At 40.7% G+C, this 20,426-nt stretch overlaps 1 protein-coding gene across 11 annotated transcripts in view; it reads right to left on the bottom strand.

Annotated features, from left to right (window-relative positions):
- Positions 1 to 20,426, bottom strand: part of NCOA7 (nuclear receptor coactivator 7) — a 98,790-nt gene that overhangs the window by 34,828 nt on the left and 43,536 nt on the right. For 10 of the 11 annotated variants that reach the window (XM_027786098.2, XM_055809781.1, XM_055809783.1 and 7 more), the window contains one exon: positions 17,124 to 17,377. The exons of the other annotated variant lie outside the window; for it this stretch is intronic. In XM_027786098.2, the coding sequence (XP_027641899.1) occupies positions 17,124 to 17,377 (254 nt within the window). The remainder of the gene's footprint in view (positions 1 to 17,123; positions 17,378 to 20,426) is intronic. 11 annotated transcript variants of the gene reach the window in all.

Below are 20,426 nucleotides of genomic sequence, written 5' to 3'. Positions count from 1 at the left end.
ACCCACACTTGGGCAATGAGTTTTTTTTGGGCAATGGGCCATGCAGAGATGCCTGCACACCTAGAAAGCCCTCCAGCTGAGTGAGGGCGAAGGGCCTCCCTGCAGCAGGGTTCTTCCCACCAGGAGCAAGGAGATATTGTCCAGGGCAGCATCACTGCCACTTTTTTGCTGGCACTTGTACAAGGTGGGCACTGAGCAGATGACATAAGCCTTGCACGAACAGCACAGGGAGGGTGAGCACTGTTACCAAGAGTGCCAAGCTGCAGACTGCTAAGCAGCTCTCATGTTTAAGATGGCAAGATGTGCACCACTGCATTCAAAGTTTCCTTTGTGAGAACCAGCATGGTTGACAAGTGAGAAGACAAAAGATCTAGTTTGAAAGTCCACTGAGGCTTAGGAAAGGGGAAAAAAAGAAAAAGCCAAACCAACCCCCACACACACACACTCAATATCGGAGGGAAGTAGTTCATATACTTCAACCATCAAGAGGAAAGTTTGACATGTTATTTTAAAGAAACAGTGAGATGCAGCAAACGGCCCAGTGCTTTAGCTCTAAGCCTCAGCCAGAAAACAATACAGCAGCAGCTAAAACGTACTGAAACTGAAGTATTGCTGAAGTGGTGTGTCACTGGGCACCCAGAAAGAAGCACTGAAGAGGGATGACTACAAAACTTTTTATGTTGAATGTTTCAGTCAGAAGGGAAGTTTAAAGGAGAGGATGCAAAGTGCTGTGAGCAGGGAGGGAGGATGTGCTGAGGATATCCAGTAAAGGCAGAGGTGGAGGGTTCCTGGCTTTCACTCTATGTGCTGTCTGAAGACACAGGAAGGATTCAGATCAACCGATAACCTTGTATCAGAGAGACAACAGACACTTCTGTGGGTAGAGACCAGTACTTCAGAAACAGGTCATGGTGATTGCCAAAGCGCAGCAAGCCTGTAGAGAAAGCCATTCTAGATGCATATATGCTTTGTTGATGGAGACTGCACAACCAGTCTTCTGCTAACAGGGGAAGCTGATGGGCAGGACAGCCTCTGCCTCCAGCTCCCGTGAAACTTACCCTGGGAAAAGGGAAGTGACTCCCAGGGAGTTCTCTCCCACCTTATTCCAGGTGCAAAACAGCCTATTTGCAATGTGAATATTTGGAGTCATGTGGAAGAAGAAAGGAGAAAACATGAAGATAGGGGGCGAGGGGTCCTTGTAGCCAAAAAGAAGCAAAACAAGCTAACAGGTTTCTGATAGAGCAATGAATACAGGTGGAAAAGTCAGAGAAGCCTTTGGGACCCTGAACATGCTTTTCACGTCTGACAAGCATCAGGCTTTGCTGCTAAATAATTTGAAACAAGTTAAGATACATATCAGCTGGATCGGAGAATAGCTCTCAGCTGCAATGATCATGAGTATCTGTCTTTACCCTTAAGTAAACTGGTTACACACGCTTTTCTTTTGTGCTGGGGAAAATGTCCTACATGCTGCAAATGTTTTGTGTCCTAAGCCTCTCTGAGATAGACTGGGTGCATGAGCAAACACCTTCAGCTGTCTGTGGATCAAAACAAAGATCACATTCCCTTTTGGGATTGAGGCAGAACTGTAACACACTGAGACTGTTTTAAAAGAGCTGGTTAGATTTCAAGAAATAACATATCTCCCTAGGAAATGTAATGTACAGAAGTATAATTATCCCAAGCATCTCTACAAAGGATACAGTGGTTCATGTTTCAAGATGTGAAAGAAAAACAAGACAGAACAATCTCATTTCTGCTAATCGCATTTTGAAGTTTTAAACCAAGTCTCCATCATGCAACTGGAATGCTTCTGGAAGCAAAGTTCTTGCAGACACAACTGAACATGTCCTTACACAAGGGTGAAATACATAACGACACTGAGCAAAAAACTAACAGTTGTTAATTGTGTTATTAAACCATACTTGGCTTTGCCAAGTAAGAACCAATCGCTGCTTCATTTTGGGTAGATTTGCATAAGTGCCGGGGTCAGGTTTTCCAAGAGCTATTTAGGGCTCTGAAGTAACTGCACTCCTCAAAGATCGCATTTTAAGTTTTATTCCTTAATTTATTGGAATTGACAGTTCACGCTGCCATACTGTAATACTATGAAGTGTTTGTCAAAACACAGGTACAAAGTAGCGTCAAGACCAAAAGGGACTGCTCAGATGCCTGCAGTTCAGCACAAGCTGTACAAGACCTCCGACTTGAACAAAACTGTATGATGGCAGCTGGGCAAAGAACTTCACTGCAGAGGTAGTCCAACTTCATATTATAAATCAAGTTAGTATGTTTAAATTTGTAGGAGATCTATCATTCCCAAATTTATATTTGTTCAAGGCAGCTATACAAATGAAAGGCAGAGATAAAAGCGGTACAGGAATTAAAACCCTAAAGTGGGTAAAGTAATTTTCCTTACACAAAAGGAGAATACTTTGGAGAACAGGGAAAAAAATGTGAACAGCTCTTAAATTAGAGGGTATTTAGAGCATAAAAGTAACCATCCAACACCTTGAGCTCAAAAGCAGAGTCAATACTGCTTATGTAGAGGAAAGTGCTTACAGGATGAACAAAACTCCCCCATATGCAAATACTTAAAAGAAAATGAAAGAATCATGTGTTAAGAATCATTTAATTCAAGTTTAGAGGATGCAATAGGAAGAAAAACCACACAGCTACTGAATTGGCTTCAGTAAAGGTGCAGTGGCCTAGAAAATCAGTTTGGTAGCTTACTTTTAAGTGTACCTTGCTTAAGGCAGAAAAAAAGAGTTTGTGTGCAATGCAGTACAATTATACAAAGATATCCAGGACTGAAGTTTCAGAAGATTCATAAAGTTAGACCACAAAGAAATATACGGCTTTTGTGCTCAGAGTTCTTTCAATCTCACCTTATTTGAGCAGTGAAAGTGACACCTGATTCTTCTTCAAGGCAGACACAAGGGTATGATTTCACAAGCCAAATCAATAGCTCCTATGAGAAGAGGAGCTGTTCTCTCCTTGCATCTCTTTCTACCTTGGACTCTGGCTCTCATCTGATCCCACAGAAAGTACTCACTTGATTAAAATAGTAATTTTTTTCTTTGCTCATCTTGTGAATTGACTCATCTTACCTTGTGGTCAGATAAATGCCAGTGCCAGTTCAGTGTGATTAAAAAAAAAAATGTAGTTCTGAGGAAGGGGAGGAAGCACGAGACCTCCCCACTGAGTGGCACCAAGGTGTTAATTCACATTGTAGAACACCTTCATAGCACTCAGCTGTACTTTGAAACTATTGCCTAAGAAAACTATAGTCACCAGACATATGGGCATAGCCTAAATCTAGCCTGGGCCACTTTAAGGAAGAAATTTAAAAAGAAAACCATTTCAGACATATGAAACCTACTTATTACTCTTAAAGAACAAGGGGGAAAACCAGAAAGATTAAGATGACATAAAATCAGTAAGTTTTAGCAACAAATAAGTTGGTTGACAAGAAAGCAGTAAGAAGGAATAGTAGATATAAGAGGGAAGGAAGCCCTCATCAGTTTTAAAATGGAGCTTGACCAGTTTAGTGTCTATAAGGAATTATACAACAATTGTTATCTCTAAAGAATTATACGACTGTTACTTACAGCAAAAGAAAAACACCCAAGGTACAAGCAGCCCCTCTAGTACCATGAATAAACCAGTAATATAAGCATTATGGAATTGCAAGTTATATGTCCTAACAGTAGAGTTAATCTTGCTCCATTTACCTTTTCATACATTTTACAGAGTGCTGTTCACCATGAATCACACTCATACACGAAGTTTTAAGCTCAGCAACACTATTTCAGAATGCCACAGTGTACAATTTGGATCTATCCATGTTACTGCATAAAACCAAGTTTTCAGTTTCTCACTTCTGGGGAGCTTAATTTTTTGGGTTATTCTTTAAAACAGCAAACTAGTTTCCTAGCTTTAGTTTCTGCTCATCCTACACAAATCTATTAAATGTCACCGCAGCCCAATCCTCTCAGGGCAAGACAGCATTTAACCAAGCTCGGTGTCAGCACTGAGGATGAGGAAGGGAAGGAAGGGATGGGGTGGGGAGAGAATGAGGAAAAATGGGAATGAGGAAGGGTAGGGGTGTCTGAAAAAAACCAGCCCCATCACAGCTGAAGCAGCTGGGTGGTAGATTCAGGTCCTAACCCTATCCTTCCCTTTAGGAAAAGACAATTAATTGTTTTCTCTCTTCATTATCAGTCCTGTGTCTGATATATGTTATCACAACTGTTTTTCTGAAGATTGTCTTTCATATCCAGATGGCATCAGTGGGAACTAAGACATGTGTGATAATTTTAGCCTTCCATTCCACAACCAGGTGTCCTTCTGCACACTCCTGCACATAGACAAAGCAGTGGTGAAACAAAAAGAGATCTTGTTACACAAAGCTTTAAGTGTGGCATTCAAAAGGAAATCCACAGAAAATTTCAGATGGGAAAATATTTGCAAGTGCTGCCCTGCATTTTGCATACATTATCAAACTATGCTTACTGTGGAAGTACTTGTAACCATATATTGATTCTGGCCTGGATAGTCACAGTGAAATACTGACATGCCTGTAACAACAGGAAGTGATCATCATTTCTGAGACAGGAGCCTGTTCCCATGCGCCCTGCATAACTAATTCGTGGTGCCGTCAAAACCATGTACTCTTCCTGACCTACTTTTCATTTACCAGTAATAGCAGTCTCCCCTCACTGCTACTTTACCAGCCTCCAATGGCCTATGTGACAAGGACACGGGAGCACATTGTTCTGTCTACAAGACAGAGCAAAGTTCTACTTCACATCAGCTCCACCTTGGATTAACTGTTATCAGCAGCCAAATACCACATCTTCAGCTAAGTGCTTTAACCTCCTTCACAGCAAAAGTTTATGAACCATATTTATCAGCCACACAAAAGACAGCCTGCAAGCAGTGGATGTCTACTACCTAAGGGCAGATTAAATAGCTACTATCCATGAGGTCCACAGCTATCAAGGAAATAACTACACACCATGCAGGTACACATGCTATCTTTAACCTCAGAGGTGTGACTTACAAAGCAAAGATGCAGCAATAGAAACTTCAGCATGTGCTGCTACTAGCTTGCTGGGTACACTGGATATGTACACAACAAGAACTCCAAAACTGCATTATTATATCCTCCAGGCTGTCTGGCAACAATGTGGTCTAGCTCCCCATTACCATGATTAGCACTACACAAATACACAATGTTAAGTCAACCTTTCACAGAAATAGCAACTTGCGTTAAGACAATCCACAGACTCAGCATCCAGCAACTCTCTCTGCAGAGTTTGGCTTTAGTCTTACAAAAGAAATGCACAAACTCAAGATTAGAAGCTGTTCATACTGTCTATTGTCACTTCTTCCATTTTCTAGTTCAAGACCACTCAATCTACCCCAAGCTCCCTGTTTGACAGTCTATCTCTAAAATATCCTGCTCTTGTGTATTTGTGTAGAAAGTCAGGCCCTCTTGGGTGCTCTGATAAAGCCAGGTGGAGTTGCAGGACAAAATGAATTTTGTGTTTTGCCAGACTTATCAGCCAGTGGGGGGGGGGAGGTCTTAGCTGCCTTACGACATTGCAACAGTGACCATGAACTTTAAAGAAAAGTCTACACCCCAAAAAGTAACAAGATTAATTACATGAAAAAAAGAACAAACTACTTTCCCTGATTTTCTTTAACATGAGGGGGGAAAAAACCTCTACATTTTCCATTTGATAAAGACAATAACAAAGTATCTGGTAAGTGCTGCCTTGGACAAAATTTTCTCTTATTCTTCACTACATGTAAAAGAGCTTTTCTGGCTAAGTTGGTCACCTGCAGATTACAGCCCATGCTGGTATTTGTGCTATCAACTCATAAACTGGATCAAACTGTACAGCACAGCTGAAGTATGTGAATCTTTGAATGCACTACAGAAATATGCTGTGTTACTGGGAACTGCAAGAAAGCCACATGCATCCTTAGATCAGATAGATAAGGTTGTTCTTATTTTCTGTCAGCTTGCCCGGATGAGCTGTTCAGACACTTGGTATCTGTGTGGTCAGGAACTCAATTCTTATGCAAATTGTATATCCTGTTTTCAGTTACTGAAGATAATCCAGGTACAGGAAGGAAAGCCTTCATGCGGCCTTTCTCAGGCCTCTACTGGATGGAGTTCATTCAGGTTAAATTAATAAACAAAATGGTGGGAAAGAGAAAAAGCAAAGACTTCCACTAGGAAAACTAAAAATCCCCAACATATAAACTGCACATTGTTTGGGGTTTTGGGGGTTGTTTGGAGTTTTTTCTTGGTTTGGTTTTTTGGTGGTTTTTTTTTTAAAAGCAAAAAACACAGCAGATACACTTTACAGACTAAGTAATCCTTAAAAAAATCAACCCTTTCTCACATCTAATTTCTTCAAGGAACTTACCTTGACAGTGACAAAGGCTTAATGCACAGGGCTTGTACAGCTCCCCCTGAAAACAGACTCAACATTAATCTCTCTGGAGCAGCAGTGGATTTGGGCACAGCTCTGCGGGCAGCTTAAACCAACCTACAACGAAGCTGTTGCCAAAAGGGACGTCTTCCTCCACAGGTTCCTGTCACCAGCCCTGCACTAGCTAAGGTTTCTAGATGCCAGCCTAGGGAATGCAGCTCCTGATTCTCTGGGCTAGTGATGGCTGAAGGCCAGGACTGGGACCACCCAGGATCACCCCTCAGGAGAAGAACAGGCAGCAATACATCCTCTTTTAGCAGCAGTGTGGACACCTTAGATTGGTTTAAACTGTTTAAGAAAGTGCACTCTAGGAGGGATATGGTGACAGAGGTAGTTCCAGGTTTCTTATACAAAGGTGGAGGTAAAAAGGGTTGGTGACTATTTCAAGAGATGAGGGGAAGCAGAAAAAGAAGGTTCAGTGATTTTTTTGGGTGTAAAGTAGGCTCAGGAGCAGCTTGGAGATGGGTGGACAAGAAGCTGCCTGCTGGTCTTCCTGTGGTCTGATAGTATAATCTGTGAATCCTGGTCAGGTAAGTGCCAGTACCTAAATGCACCTATCACAAAAGTACCACCATAGAATTTCTGACTATCCACTACATCAAGGACTCAAAGACAATACCAGAGTGAGGAAAATCATTCTGGCAACACAGCAGGGCTGAGGGAAGGAATACTTAGGGATCACAAAAGAAGACACACACATTTTAGAAAACCGTTAACACTACACATGCTGTTTTCCTTCATTCATTTCGCTGCCTGAACACACAGCAGCTTGCCTGGGAAAGCTGTGCCATATAAGTTGACCAGGACAACATCTCTTCCAATCACGTGCCTTGTCTATCGGTTGGTGATTACGAGATCCTAAGTTAAAAATATAGACGGATTCACAAAGACACGTACCCTAATTTCATGTAGGGAGATGACATCAGCATCTGATGTGTTGCTGACTGCCAGCACCTCATCACACAGATCTCAGAAGCTATGGAAAAGAGCAACACAGTTTATACACGCTAGTGATCCCAAGCACGGCCTGATGAGTCTCAACACAAACGTCACAACAGACTGATGAGACACGAGGAAACGTCAGTGTGGAAAGGTGGGAGCTAAAGTGTTACAAAATAAAAAAAGATCTGGCTTAATTTTGTATTATTGTTTAAATGCACATGAAAGGAATTCTGCTTTTCAGAGTGTTTAGGTTAACTTCCAACAGTATCTTTCAAGCACAATATGGGAAGAAGAGAAATTAAAAGCCTGCCTTGAGGATAGCAGGCTTGAGTCATGCAGATTCTCTGAGAACGACTCCCTCACACCTCTGCTTGGAGACCAAAAGATCTGCAATATTATGATTTCAAACACATTATCTTGTGCTCCTTATGTACTTGGCTTATGAATATTCCTGCCTTAAAGAGATAAAAACCTTAGAAATGTAAACCTCATGTCTGAAACTACAATGGAAATATTCTGCCCCTTCCCTGTGGGTAGAAACTCCCAGAGAGCTAGAGGCAGTCACTGGGCAGGGGCCCAGAAGAATAGACTACAGCACAGATACACCTGGGTGCTGCAGAGCACTGCTCCACAGGCACCCAGGGCACAGGTCCTAGAAACCTGGGGAGGGGGAATGGGCAATGGATCCAGTCTGCCTGGTTGACAGTCCTCCCAGGGAATATCAAAGATAAAAACCTATAAAGACAGTTAAACCCTCTCCCTCAAGACAAGGCACATTACCAAAATCACCTCTGAAGAGCTGCATATCACCTGCAGGCACTCTGAGCAGGGCACCCGTGCTCAGCAAGCACAAGACCCGACAGGCTGCTGGCACAACCTGTGAAAGTTCAGACTACACCAAACATGACGAGCCAGTGGATCCTGGAAGTGAAGGACTTGCTAACCACACAGACATATTTCCCTTCATTACCCCTGGCAGAAATACGGCAACTCTCTTCGTTAATTCTCCCAACAGGTTTCCCTTTCCCCTTCTGTGTGCCACGTGCTACCTGACCAACTGCTCCACAGCTTTCCTCCCTTCCTCCGGGGGCCACTTTTTAGAGATGTTACATGCATCTGCATTTAAATATAATTAAGAATGTTAAGTGCTCACTCCTCCTGAAAATTCAGGCCCTGGGAAAACAGACAGCCCTTGGAAATGCATCTGGTTTTTCAGCAGTGAGATCAGTTTTATCTGGTCAAACACCAGTCATGTCATCCCCTAGCCTGACCTTTGAAGAATAGATCACAAGAAATCACCATCTCAAATATTACTTTAAGTTAGAAAAACATAAAACCCTGGTATTTTTTCCCCAGTGACAGAAACTTCACTTTTTAATTTTCTACCTAAATAATTACTGCCACTGTTAAAAAGGTATCCCTGATTTCTAATCTCCACTTTTTCTCTCCATCTCCTAGCTGCTCAGCCTGACAAAACTCCTTGTTATATTTCAATTGCTTACACAAGTAATTTAGGATAAAGCTCTGGGGTTTTTTTTTCCCCCTCAAGAGCAGTTATAACTGAAGATGTCTCTCTCAACTCCCTCTAGTCCCCAAAAACTTGCTTCCTCCCCAAGCCATGCTAAACAGAAGTCACAGTAAATCTAGTCAGAGAAACTGCGTTAAGAGCAAAAACATCCCTTGTCCAGCATCCTGGGTCCTAGAGGTTCAGAGGTTAACAAGGACAAGCAAAGCCATGAAACAACTTACATATAAGGAATGCTGAAGTTCTTCAGCCTGGAAAGGAAATTATGGAAGAGGGGTATTTTATAGAGAAGAGTCAAAAAAACCCACCCCAAAACAAACAAAAAAAACCCAAAACCAAAACAAAGGAAGCTTGGAGATGGTGGTAGGGATTGACTGTTCAGTTTCTTCTACGAGAACCAGTGGCCACCTAACAAAGCCAGCAGGAGCAAGACTGCTCTTCCTGGAAATGGTAGAAACCTGTGCATTCTTTACCAAAAGATACTGTAGAAATATACACAGGCCCAGGGAGAGACGAGGTAAGCATACGGAAGAACACTCTCTAAATGCACAAACTACAAGCAGCTCAAAAGATCCCCAACAGCTGAAAATCATCAGAGAAGCGGAGAACATTAGTGTGGATAATTTTAAAAATTCACTGTATTCTTAATTTTCCCCAGACATCCAGGTGTGGCCTTTGTGGGAGAACAAATGCTGCACTAAATGGGCCCTAGTCTGAAACAGCACAGTCATTCCCATGGCCCCTTTAGCGCTTCTTCGTCCTAAAATCACCAACAACAGGCTTGGACATAGCGGTTCAGCAGCAGTTGCACTGTAATTCCCATTACTCCCTTGCATAAAACTTCCTTCCAAGCACTTGTACTAGTATTTTTTTTTCTCCAAAGTGATGTTCTGCAAGTTTATGCTCAGGTAAATATGCACATCAAGTACCCCAATTAATTTTTCAGACTTAACAGGCCCCTCATCCTGGAAATCTGTGTTCTACAACCTACGTTTAAAACGTGTACTTGGTCTGTGCTCAAATTACCAACCAACTCACATAACTCAGCATCGGTAAATTACACTGCATATAATTCTTACAACTTTGTACAAATGTGATGGGCAATTTTTCCCTCCTACCTATAAAAGCATTAAATCACACACAGCAAGCAACTGATCCCTTCAGAGCAAAATACACTTGTTCAGTTACCCTACTGGAGGGAGATACCACCCAAATTTAAAACCCTTGATGTTCTAGAATATAAATTCAAGGGCCTCACAAGGTACTATTACTTAACATCTGCAACATAATTCTTACAAATGCAATTAGCCTTGATTGACTATTTGAAAATTAAAGGAATATAAAAATCTTGTATTAACCCTTTTTAAAGCTTGCTGAAGAAAAGCCACATTAGTGATAAAGAAGGTTCATCCGTAAACTCTTGGAACTTCCACATGAAAAGCAGCTCTGCCAATTAAATAAGAGATTTCATCTATTAAGCTAACGTTCACCTTCATTTCTAGCTGTTTCAGTACAGAAAATCACATCAGAGGACACAAATACATCAATTCGCCTTCCACATCCCTTCCTCCTCCCTGCTGACTAGAAGCACACTATAAAATTAATGCATATTCAGCATCTAGCATCACATTAATGAGCTAAAATTACTGTTAATTTCTCTTTTGTTCTGAAAACAGTTAAGAAATCTCTTTATGTTTATGTTACTGGACACAGTTTTCATGTTCTGTCCTTTCCCATTTCAATTCCCTCGCTTCCCACTTGAATCATACATTATTGTACTGACTATTAACGGCCAAGTTTACAATCTGGTTTTGTAGCTCCATATAACTTCGCTTCAGTCTAACACCAGACTTAAAAACAGCTCAGTCTTCTGTCTTAAATATAGGTTTTGAGGCAATTTGTAATGTGTTGATAGGCAATACTATGGACTACACACAAAACACCAAGTTTTGTTTATTTGTATCTTTCACTTAGTTTTACAACAAACAGAAGCTTAACTATCTAGATGAGAATTAAAAAAGGATTCCACACACAGGGAGCTCAAGCAGCATTAAGACATTTCCACACAAATTTTTCGAAGTTAAGTGCTAACGGCATTATTTCTGGTACTTACTGCACAGATCAAATTCTCCTGCCTGCAGACAAGGCATCCCTTCTGCACACACACAGTTTCTAGTGAACACCAATTAACAACCCAGCTTGAATATAACCTGGTGGCCTTAACACTGATCCACTGGGATTCCAGATCATTTGTTCTTATTCCAAAATAACGATCTGAAACCAGCTGCCTTTCAGTCATTCATCCACCTCATTCTTTCCACACGGGTTTCAGCAACTGACACCAATATACCAACTGTCTGAAGCTTCTCAACCAGCCACTGCCCACTACATCCAGTTTACACTTATTAAGTTATTCCAAACCCCTTGCTATTCTACACAGACAATCACAACCAAATAAACTTCTTCCTATGCTGCTTTAATTTTGAGAATTTGATTCTGCAAGAAACAAATTATTTCCCTTTACACCCCACCTTCTGCCCACTCTCATTTTTGCTGTCTGAAGCCAACCTGAAACACAAAGGTTACAAGCAAGGTCTCAGAACTTGGGAAAATTCAGATCCTGTTCCTCTTTACTGGTGTATCAAGCATTTTAGCACAACACTGAGTAGCCCAGTTTGTAAATCACTTAGATTAACTTAGAATACAGTGTACCTTGCTACACAAATAAAGCTGACCAAATCAAGCCCCCAGAGATCAGAGCCAATTACAGTTAACTAGTTACCAGGGAGAACTTATATGGATATCCTTATGTTTTTTTAAATGGACTCACCTTTTTATGACTAGCACCTTAAGTCCTCAACTGCATCCTACTGTTGAGTAACCTTACCAGGTAGTACAGAAGACAAAACCAGGACTCATTAGCAGAAAGAAATTTCAATTTTCAACTCAGTATATACCGAAAAGTCCACTTCAGATTAAGCCTATTTAGCAAATGACCTAACAATTAGAAAATATTATGCAGAGTGGTTTCAGCAAAAGCCCCACCTTTTTATTAAATATAAATTCTCTATTTATTTTCACTGTATTGCAAGCAACTTTCAACTCTGAAACAAAGTATTGCTGATCATGTGAGCTGTCTCTGCTAGTTCTGTGGCAGCTGGGGCAAATCTCATCACATTATGAGGGATGAAAATTGCTATGCCCTCTCTGTTTTATTTACTAACATTTGTTCTTGGCCACCTACCCAGAACATTCAGAGGCTTGATAACTGCACACATACCATGCCACTCCCGTATTGCCCCCTGTCCAAGTGATGGCAGGGAGGACAAGTCAAAAAGGCATCCCATTTCTGCCCTTGGATGCTGGGGAGATACTGTGTCACCTCCTCTTCAGTGTACAATATACGCATTAAACAGGCACATACCATTTTCCCTCTCATGGCATTTAGGACTTCCTGCTGGTTTTGGACAGAAATAAGAACTACAATAAGAGGAGGTTTTGTTAGTCTCACCTCCCGCTTGCTTGCTGCAGAAATGTAACAGCATGCAGTGAATGAGAAAGGATGGCTTTATGATTAGAGAGCAGAACAACAGGCTAGTCAAATGGATTTTATTTTGCCAATAACAGTAACTGTGTGATGTGGGACAAGTCACCTAAACCAAACTTTTTGTTATGATGCATTCTTTAATGGAGACCAATTACTCATATATGCTGACCATTTACAGTTTTCAAGCAAAATCAGTGGAATCCAGGAATATTCTGCACATCTGGCAGAAGGACACATTATATCATGATGGAATAAATATATGGATGAAATTCAGAGTGTTGTCTCAACCTCATTTTATACCATTGTTACACTGCCAGCTTTCATCAGGTCACATTTTTTCCTGTTTCAGTGTCAAAACAAAAATGGTGATCTTCACCCAGTTTAGCAATTCCTAACAGGAATCCTGGACTCCTATGAGAGTAGGAAACCACCTAACAGGTCTATCCCAGAGACGTGCATCCTGTCCTAAAGCCAACAAACTGGTGCTTCCAGGCTTTTACATTTCCTCTGCTGAGTTCCTACAACTTGCCTCATGTTTGTGGAAGTGTTTTAGAACCCATAACACATGGGAGAATAAAGCAAAACAAGCGGGGGATGGGGGAGAGAGAAATAAATAATCGAAGCTTAGAAATTCAACATCTTCCAACAAAAACAGACTTCTTGCAGAAAGTCTGTGTGCACCAAGCAGCTGAGCTGCAGAGGTAGGTCAACTAGATTATTCCAAGAAGCAGCATATTCCAAGAGAGCACCCTGGCCACTGGGTATAGCAGCCAGGGTGCCTACGCAAGCACTGCACGATGCCAGACAGACATATCTGTGGAAATCTGAAAGCAGATTACTTTAAAAGAGGCAGATTACCATGTAAGCCAAGAGATGAGGCAAAAATAAGGAGAAAGTAGTGTTATCTCCGTTGGTCCTCAGGAAAGAACAACAAGCAGTACTGGCACCTCTGTTGTTTTAAGGCAAGAAAACAAGGGCTGTGTCTGCAAAGCAATGTCTTATAGGGTGAGATTTGGAGACTGAATGGTACAAATTATTTCAGAATTATAGAGCCACAGAAGAACAATACAAGTGCTAACAGAAAAGGGAAATATGAGGCTACACTGGAGAAACCTGCTGGCAGTGGCACCTGTTCAGCCATTTAGCAGTGCCCCAGGAGAAATGATCAACACCTCACACCATTAGGTTATTTCTAATAATAATACAAATGGCACCGTGCCACCACAGTGCTAGCAGATATGCTGTAGAGAACAACCTGGGCCGGGGAGGGGGATGCTGGAGGATCCCCTTCTAGAGGATGCCCGCGTGACAACTCCTCCACCTCGGCTCGGCGGCGCCACCCGCCGGCGGCAGGCATTACCGCAACACGGCACCGGGATGCCAGGCGAGGAGCGCCTCACTCCATCGCTGTGCTTCCATCTTCGGCAAGAAAGAAAAGTCCTTTAAGCACTCTCCTTTCTATAAAGCGTGTCTGGGAACACCACCACCTCCAGTTCTCCGCAGCCTTCAGAAACTGCGTTACAGTCTTTCCATGGGAGAAGAGGTATTTACTGAGGCAACAAAATCCTTCTGCCAGTATCAGCCCTTGCATAAATCTATTAAAAGGCATGACACTCAAAATGAAAGACTAAGGATGTCACTGCCAGCATTTACAAATTTATAAAGGCAAACACACTGACAAACTTCTAATGAAGGGACATGGTGTGCAAGGAACAAATCATAATGATATGTGACGTTCCTTTCCCTGATCTCTTAGAACAATAAATAAAGAAGGATTTATAGTCCTGTAAAATATTCAGAGGACAGGGGTCTTCATTCTGTTAAGACTGACAGACACAACAACCCTTCTAGGCTTGAAGTATCTTGTGACAAGACCTTAATTAAGCCACAAAATAGAGTACACAAGCATCATTGTATCAACACAGACAAGAATATGCAAGACTTTCTACAGCTAACACATTTTCCTTTTATCTAGGAAAACTAAGCATTTTGGCAAAGTGCAGAAAGTATTTAGAAAAACAATTAGTAATTCCTTTATCAGATTTTCTTAAAGTTGTAGACATTAAGTCAAAGCTGGGTAGCTGGAAAACCATCAAACAAAACCCCCAAGCCGTTGTGCAAACACACCTAAAAAAACGGTCAACCATAAGTAAGACAGAGACTATTTCAGCCAGAGCACCTCAGAAACATCAATAAAGGGACAATTCAGAGAGGAAAAGATCACACGCAAGGAAAAAAACCCTAAGGTATATGTGCCCATAATGTTAAATACTGAGTATATGCCTGAATAATCCTTCTCAGCCAGTTTCATAAGGAAACATATCTTTAGAGATTTGGCAGTGCCTTCCCGCCAGTGCAGCTAACACATCTTCCAGCAGGGAGATGCTGCACGCACACCTCTGGCAGAACTCGGCTCAGCTAGACAGATGGTTTTGCTCTCTGTCATGTGCAGGTAAAGGCTAACTATTTAAACAAATCCAGTTCTTACAGGCTGCTACAGCTGTAGGGAGAGCTCTTGGAAACTGCTCAGGGTGTTAGCAAAGGCAGCAGCTTTCAAGAGAGCAGCAGTAACAAAGAGCTAAGCAGGCAACCGCTGCCAGCTATAGCTGCAGTGGACACAGATAGGTGTCATGCAGACTAATACTATGTTTTACTATGTCAACTATGGCATACTACGCCATACTACGGCAACTAACAATTCCACTGAAACGACTTCATTTTGAGAGCTGCGTAGGGAATGTAGAGCTCTTGAACTTGTTTCACAATCAACTGTTTTCCACCCCTCTCAATTTTGATGCTTCAGTTGGGTAAAAGTCTTTAGACACAAAAGCAGGCATTTAAACAACGACAGGGTTTCTCTCTCTATGAATTTTATCAGTCGGGTCTGTATTCAGCTCAACAGCAGCACGAAATTACTGTATTTAACAGAAATTCTGTATTTCTGCAGAACCCAGAAGCTTTGCACACCTGCATGATGGCCAGTAGCATTTCAGGTCACCCCCACAACGATGCCAATCCACCTGAAACATGGGAACACTTCTGAAACAAACACTAGTAAAACCTGAGTTTGTATTGACTGTTGGATCACAAGCCAAAGATGACCTGGAAAGCTTTATGTTCTGCCTTGCCAGCCCTGCTGCGCGTTTCAGTGAGAGAGAGGGATGCCATCATCCCCCTTGTCCTGCATCTTGCCACCACAAGTGCCAACTGTTGCAGTGTTTTTCACAAAACTACTGAAATACCAGAGAAGCAAAATTCACTTGCTTCACAAAACTCCAAATTTCTCTAATGTAAACCTAAAATAGATCACAGCTTTTAGCAGAAGCACTTTACTAGGAATCCAACAGAAGGTTATATTTTGGTTTGGCTGTTTTTTTAAATTGGCATACTACCAAAACAGAAAGAGTTCATAGGTTCATTCATTAACAATTCTCCAGTTTTACTTCTACAGATTTTATTTAATGAACAGAGTGATCAGAACTTCAGACAAAGAGAAGCAAGTTTTCTTTTAGTTTCAAAATTATTTCTATCATCAGATTCAAACCTATCAAAAATTATGGACTGATCAATAAAACACTGTAAATTCTTGAGCTTGCCAATATACATTACTCCCAAGATTTACCTTCTTTTTTGTAAGGCCTCTGTTGCCTCATAACAGACAATCTTCAGGTGTGGGCTAGCCTGCATGCACCAGTCATTGCATAACATTTTTACCGAGAATTCATTTCTTTCTCCTAAAGAGGACTCCTCCTTAGGGTCAGCCATTCATGCACACACTGTGTGAGCAGGAAAGAAGTCTGCTTTGAGGATAGCTACAATTTTTTGTTCCTTTCCTTGTCTTTAAGAAAGGTTTCCTTACAAGATGGAACCAGAATTCTCTTAATCTAAGAGTTCATGCCTACAAAACAGCAAGAGAAAACTTGGAAGTAGTATTTTGTAAATCATATCTAAAAGTACTTAAGAGCATTTAACAAGCTGCAATCCAGAACTGCAAACAGATGTGTATATGACTCATCTCACACACAGTTACGCACGAACTGATTTTTTTCTGAATTACTTGCAAGAATAAATCTAAAGAAGGTATTTATGATTAATTGAGATACTGATACAGTTCACAGGAGTGAGGGGTAAGCAAGCTTTCCAGCACTCAAGCCTTTGACATCTTGTTTAAAAATATGTAGTTAATTTACTTACTTGTTCACACTTCAACAGACAAAATAAGTATGAAATAAGACTGAAGTCTTAAACAGTATACATCAATTTATGAAACAAACAACCCCACTAAAAAAACCCTGAACCGCAATGTCGTGAAACATCGAAGACAAATCTTAAAAATAATTAAAGTGCAATAATAAACTTGACTGTTGCCCATAACAACACTGAGGTTTAGAACTAAGAAACACATATTTTTTGAGAACTGCAAGGTTAAAGTTTAAAGCAGATGATATTCACAACTACATAATTTTGTTTGTTTAATTTATGGGAAGGTTATCCAAAGTCAATTATCCTTTTAAGGAAGGCCTACGGAATATAAGAAAAATACATTAACAAGCTATCAAAACAAACATAATTAAAATACTATAGCATTAACATAACTCACCGGTACTATAGTATCTTTTAAGTTCTGTGCGTCTGATGTCTTTCAGTTGGTTGTATTTTTTCTTTTTCTTTTCTTTGTCTGCAGCAGTTTCCTTTTCCCCAGCAAATTTACAGTTGTCTTCAGAGGAACTGATTTGCTCCAAAATAACTTTACTGTCATCATCTTTCTCAGAAGGAGTTTTGGAAACAGGAGATCCAGGGGAATTGGCAGAGACAGCCTCGGAGTTTTGTTTGGCTTGCCTTTTCTTTTTCAAACTATGCATAAAGAAAAAACCCACAACATTAAGATGTAGCCAACCTCTACAGGCGAGTTAACTCACTTGCTAACTTTATTTTTTTAAAGTGTATTAAATATCAGAGTTTCTTACAACTCAGTAAAGTACACACACTTCGCATCAGTAACTTGGTAACTAAGATTATTCTACAGCATACTCTTCAATCATATTATCATCTCAAAAATAACAAAAAAGGTAATAAAGTTTTTACTGTTGTTTACTGAGGAGAAGGAACAGGGAAACACTGAAACATCGAACATTGAAAAGTTGTTTTGTTTTAAACCAGGATACATCTAAATGTAGAAACAAGACACTGAATCATGTTTTCAAGATGATGCTTAGGATAAAATAAAACCTCAGATCATAATGTACTATAATGCAACAGCTAACATAATTTCACAGTCAACTGCTCCTGCTTTATAAAGCTATTTGTTTTGATATAAACTTGTTATTTCTTTCCATTTTGTCCAAGGTTATCTCCCAGCGGCCACCCATGCTGCTCCACATCTGTTCTTCCACAGCCCACACCACCTGGCACTCCAAGTGTCACCAGCGGCTCCACATTGTAACCGACGTGGCCACAAACTGCTTGCGCAGGAACATTTTCCAGCTGCTACAGCTCTTCTGAGAGAAATCGTAAGGAGCTGCCAACAAGTCTTCCAACCTATCACTATAGCAACAAGAGTATTTTGTTTTTAGAAGACTCCTTAAAGCACAGCTTAAGTGAGAAAGATGTTTCAGGAATCCTAACACAAGATCACAGTGATTTTGCTAAGCAACAGCAAAGGCTGACTTTATGGGCTGAGGGTGAGTGTCACTGAAACAGTCCTCTATTAAGAATCACTGACACATACCACACCAAATGAAAAGCTAATCTATATAATGGTCCTTCCCTCTAGCACATGAGCTTCTTAGTTATAAGGTACTTAAGGGAGGGAGTAGTATATTTATCTCGTTGATGCTACAAACTTTATTATGTGCCCAGGAAGAATTATGCATAGAAAATACAGACAATCAGTGAGTCACCACAAATGGGGAAAGGTTACATGATCTCACAGCAGTAGTTTAGGTAAGGGAAAGCTTAATACATTGTTATTAATATAATGCAGGAATTTCAGACATTCTTCCTTCCACATTTTAAATTTGTATGGTATCAATATATTTCTCAGGCTAAACAGAATAAATAAATACACAGAGCATGTGAGAAGTATAGTAATATACTAAATAAATAAATATAAAATAAAATACATTTTTGGCTACACACTTTTTTTTAATAAACCATTAAAAATAGTTCCCAAGTTTAGAATATCCAGCTTGAAACCTCTGAGAAGACTCAGTTTATCAGATGGCGTGACCAACACTTTCTAGTGAAACATTTCAAAAGATTGTCTTACAAAACCTGTGATTATCACACATGTATGTATACATATTTCTTAAATGCCTCCCAAAATATGAGAGCAGGAGATTCACATTCTGCAGCCAACTCAGTGAGGATGTTATGGTTCCCCATTCATTCAAACCCACCAATTTGTAACAGGTAGTAGTAATTCATGCTCTGCACAGAAAAAGAGATTCAGCGTCTGTGAAACTTTACAGATCAGGTCCTTGCTACAGATGATAACAATCTACAGGGATTTATAAAAGATATAAGCGAATACACCTATATAACAAACTGTTTATTTAGACTAAGGAAAATTTGCATATGCAAAGGAAGCTTATTTTTTACTAATAAGCCACAGTCCTGATCAAAGGCTGCTGTTAGCAACCACAAAACATGACAGTCACTTTGCATACACAATGTCTATATATAGCCCTGGTAGCAACCTTTGCAAAGCAGCCCTCTACACTGAAATGGCAAAACCTTGGTTCTACTTGATTCCAGACTTGTAAAGGAAACATATCCCTGACTCTTTACTCTAGTGACTCCATGACCTTCCTGTACACGTGTGTATCACAGGGCACCCAAATCATTGCTTCAGTAGACAAGAACTGGCAAGGACCTGCTGGCAGCCCCACTTCTACTTACATTGCATCAGAGACTTCTGTCATCAGATTACTAGTCTATTTGTTTTGATCACAAACTCTGTTAAGCTAGCTCTCTGTAGTATAAATGTAGTATCTCAAAACAACAAAAAAAGCTGTTAATGGAAACACAGAACCTTTTTTTTGGAGGGCAAAAAGAAAAGAATAGAAAGAAAAAATCCATCTAGCGGTCAGCAGTTCTTGTGATGATACTAACAGCTCCACCAGTACTTTCCTTAAAACACACTCATTTGAACTAGTTTTCAAAGTTGCCCCAGGCAACTTTAAGAATGAAGAGCTAGAACAGAACTGTCCATTAGTGATAGAAAAGAGGAAAGCAGAAACAGCCGTCTGAACTGACTCACTGCACCCTGACTGATGCTTCTCCCCGTAGTGTTTAATCTTGCCCAATTCTGACTACTACAGCCCACCAAGAGCTCACTACATAACCCACAGCATCCCCAGCACACTGCACACAGCTGCTGCTGCAAATGGGTAATGCCACAGGCACTTTACAGGTAAGAGTGATCAAGGATCTGGGCACACCATAATTTCTATTCCATCCTCATGGCAAGCATCAGATTTTCAGATAGTGTCAAGCCTGCTCCTACCCACTGCTCCTTTTCAAGGCAATGACCATCCAACTCTCAAAGAGGCAACCTTGGCATTAGAAAGAGACCAGATGAGGACTTAGTATCCATGATGTTCATCACAGGATTCACGAGTTACTGCAAGTCTGTCTAGGATTATGATCTCTGCTCAGAAGATGCTGCTTTTAGAGGTGTCTAAACCCTGGCCAACATTACCCAAACCCCTCCATTTCACTCACTCTTGAAAAACCTTGAGTATAATATCCCAAGGAACCAAAACAAGCCTTCAACAGCATTTAAAACTGTAACAGCAGCCTTAAATTGACTATGCTTTTTGACACTATGTGCACCCTCTTAGTAAAGCAAATACAAAGTCCTGTATACGCACAAGGCAATTCATTATTAACATGCACTGGC

The sequence above is a fragment of the Falco peregrinus genome, chromosome 7 (assembly GCF_023634155.1).
Source record: "Falco peregrinus isolate bFalPer1 chromosome 7, bFalPer1.pri, whole genome shotgun sequence".
NCBI lineage: Eukaryota > Metazoa > Chordata > Aves > Falconiformes > Falconidae > Falco > Falco peregrinus.
Note: the sequence above shows the minus strand (reverse complement) of the source record. Positions and strands in the feature narration are given on the sequence as shown.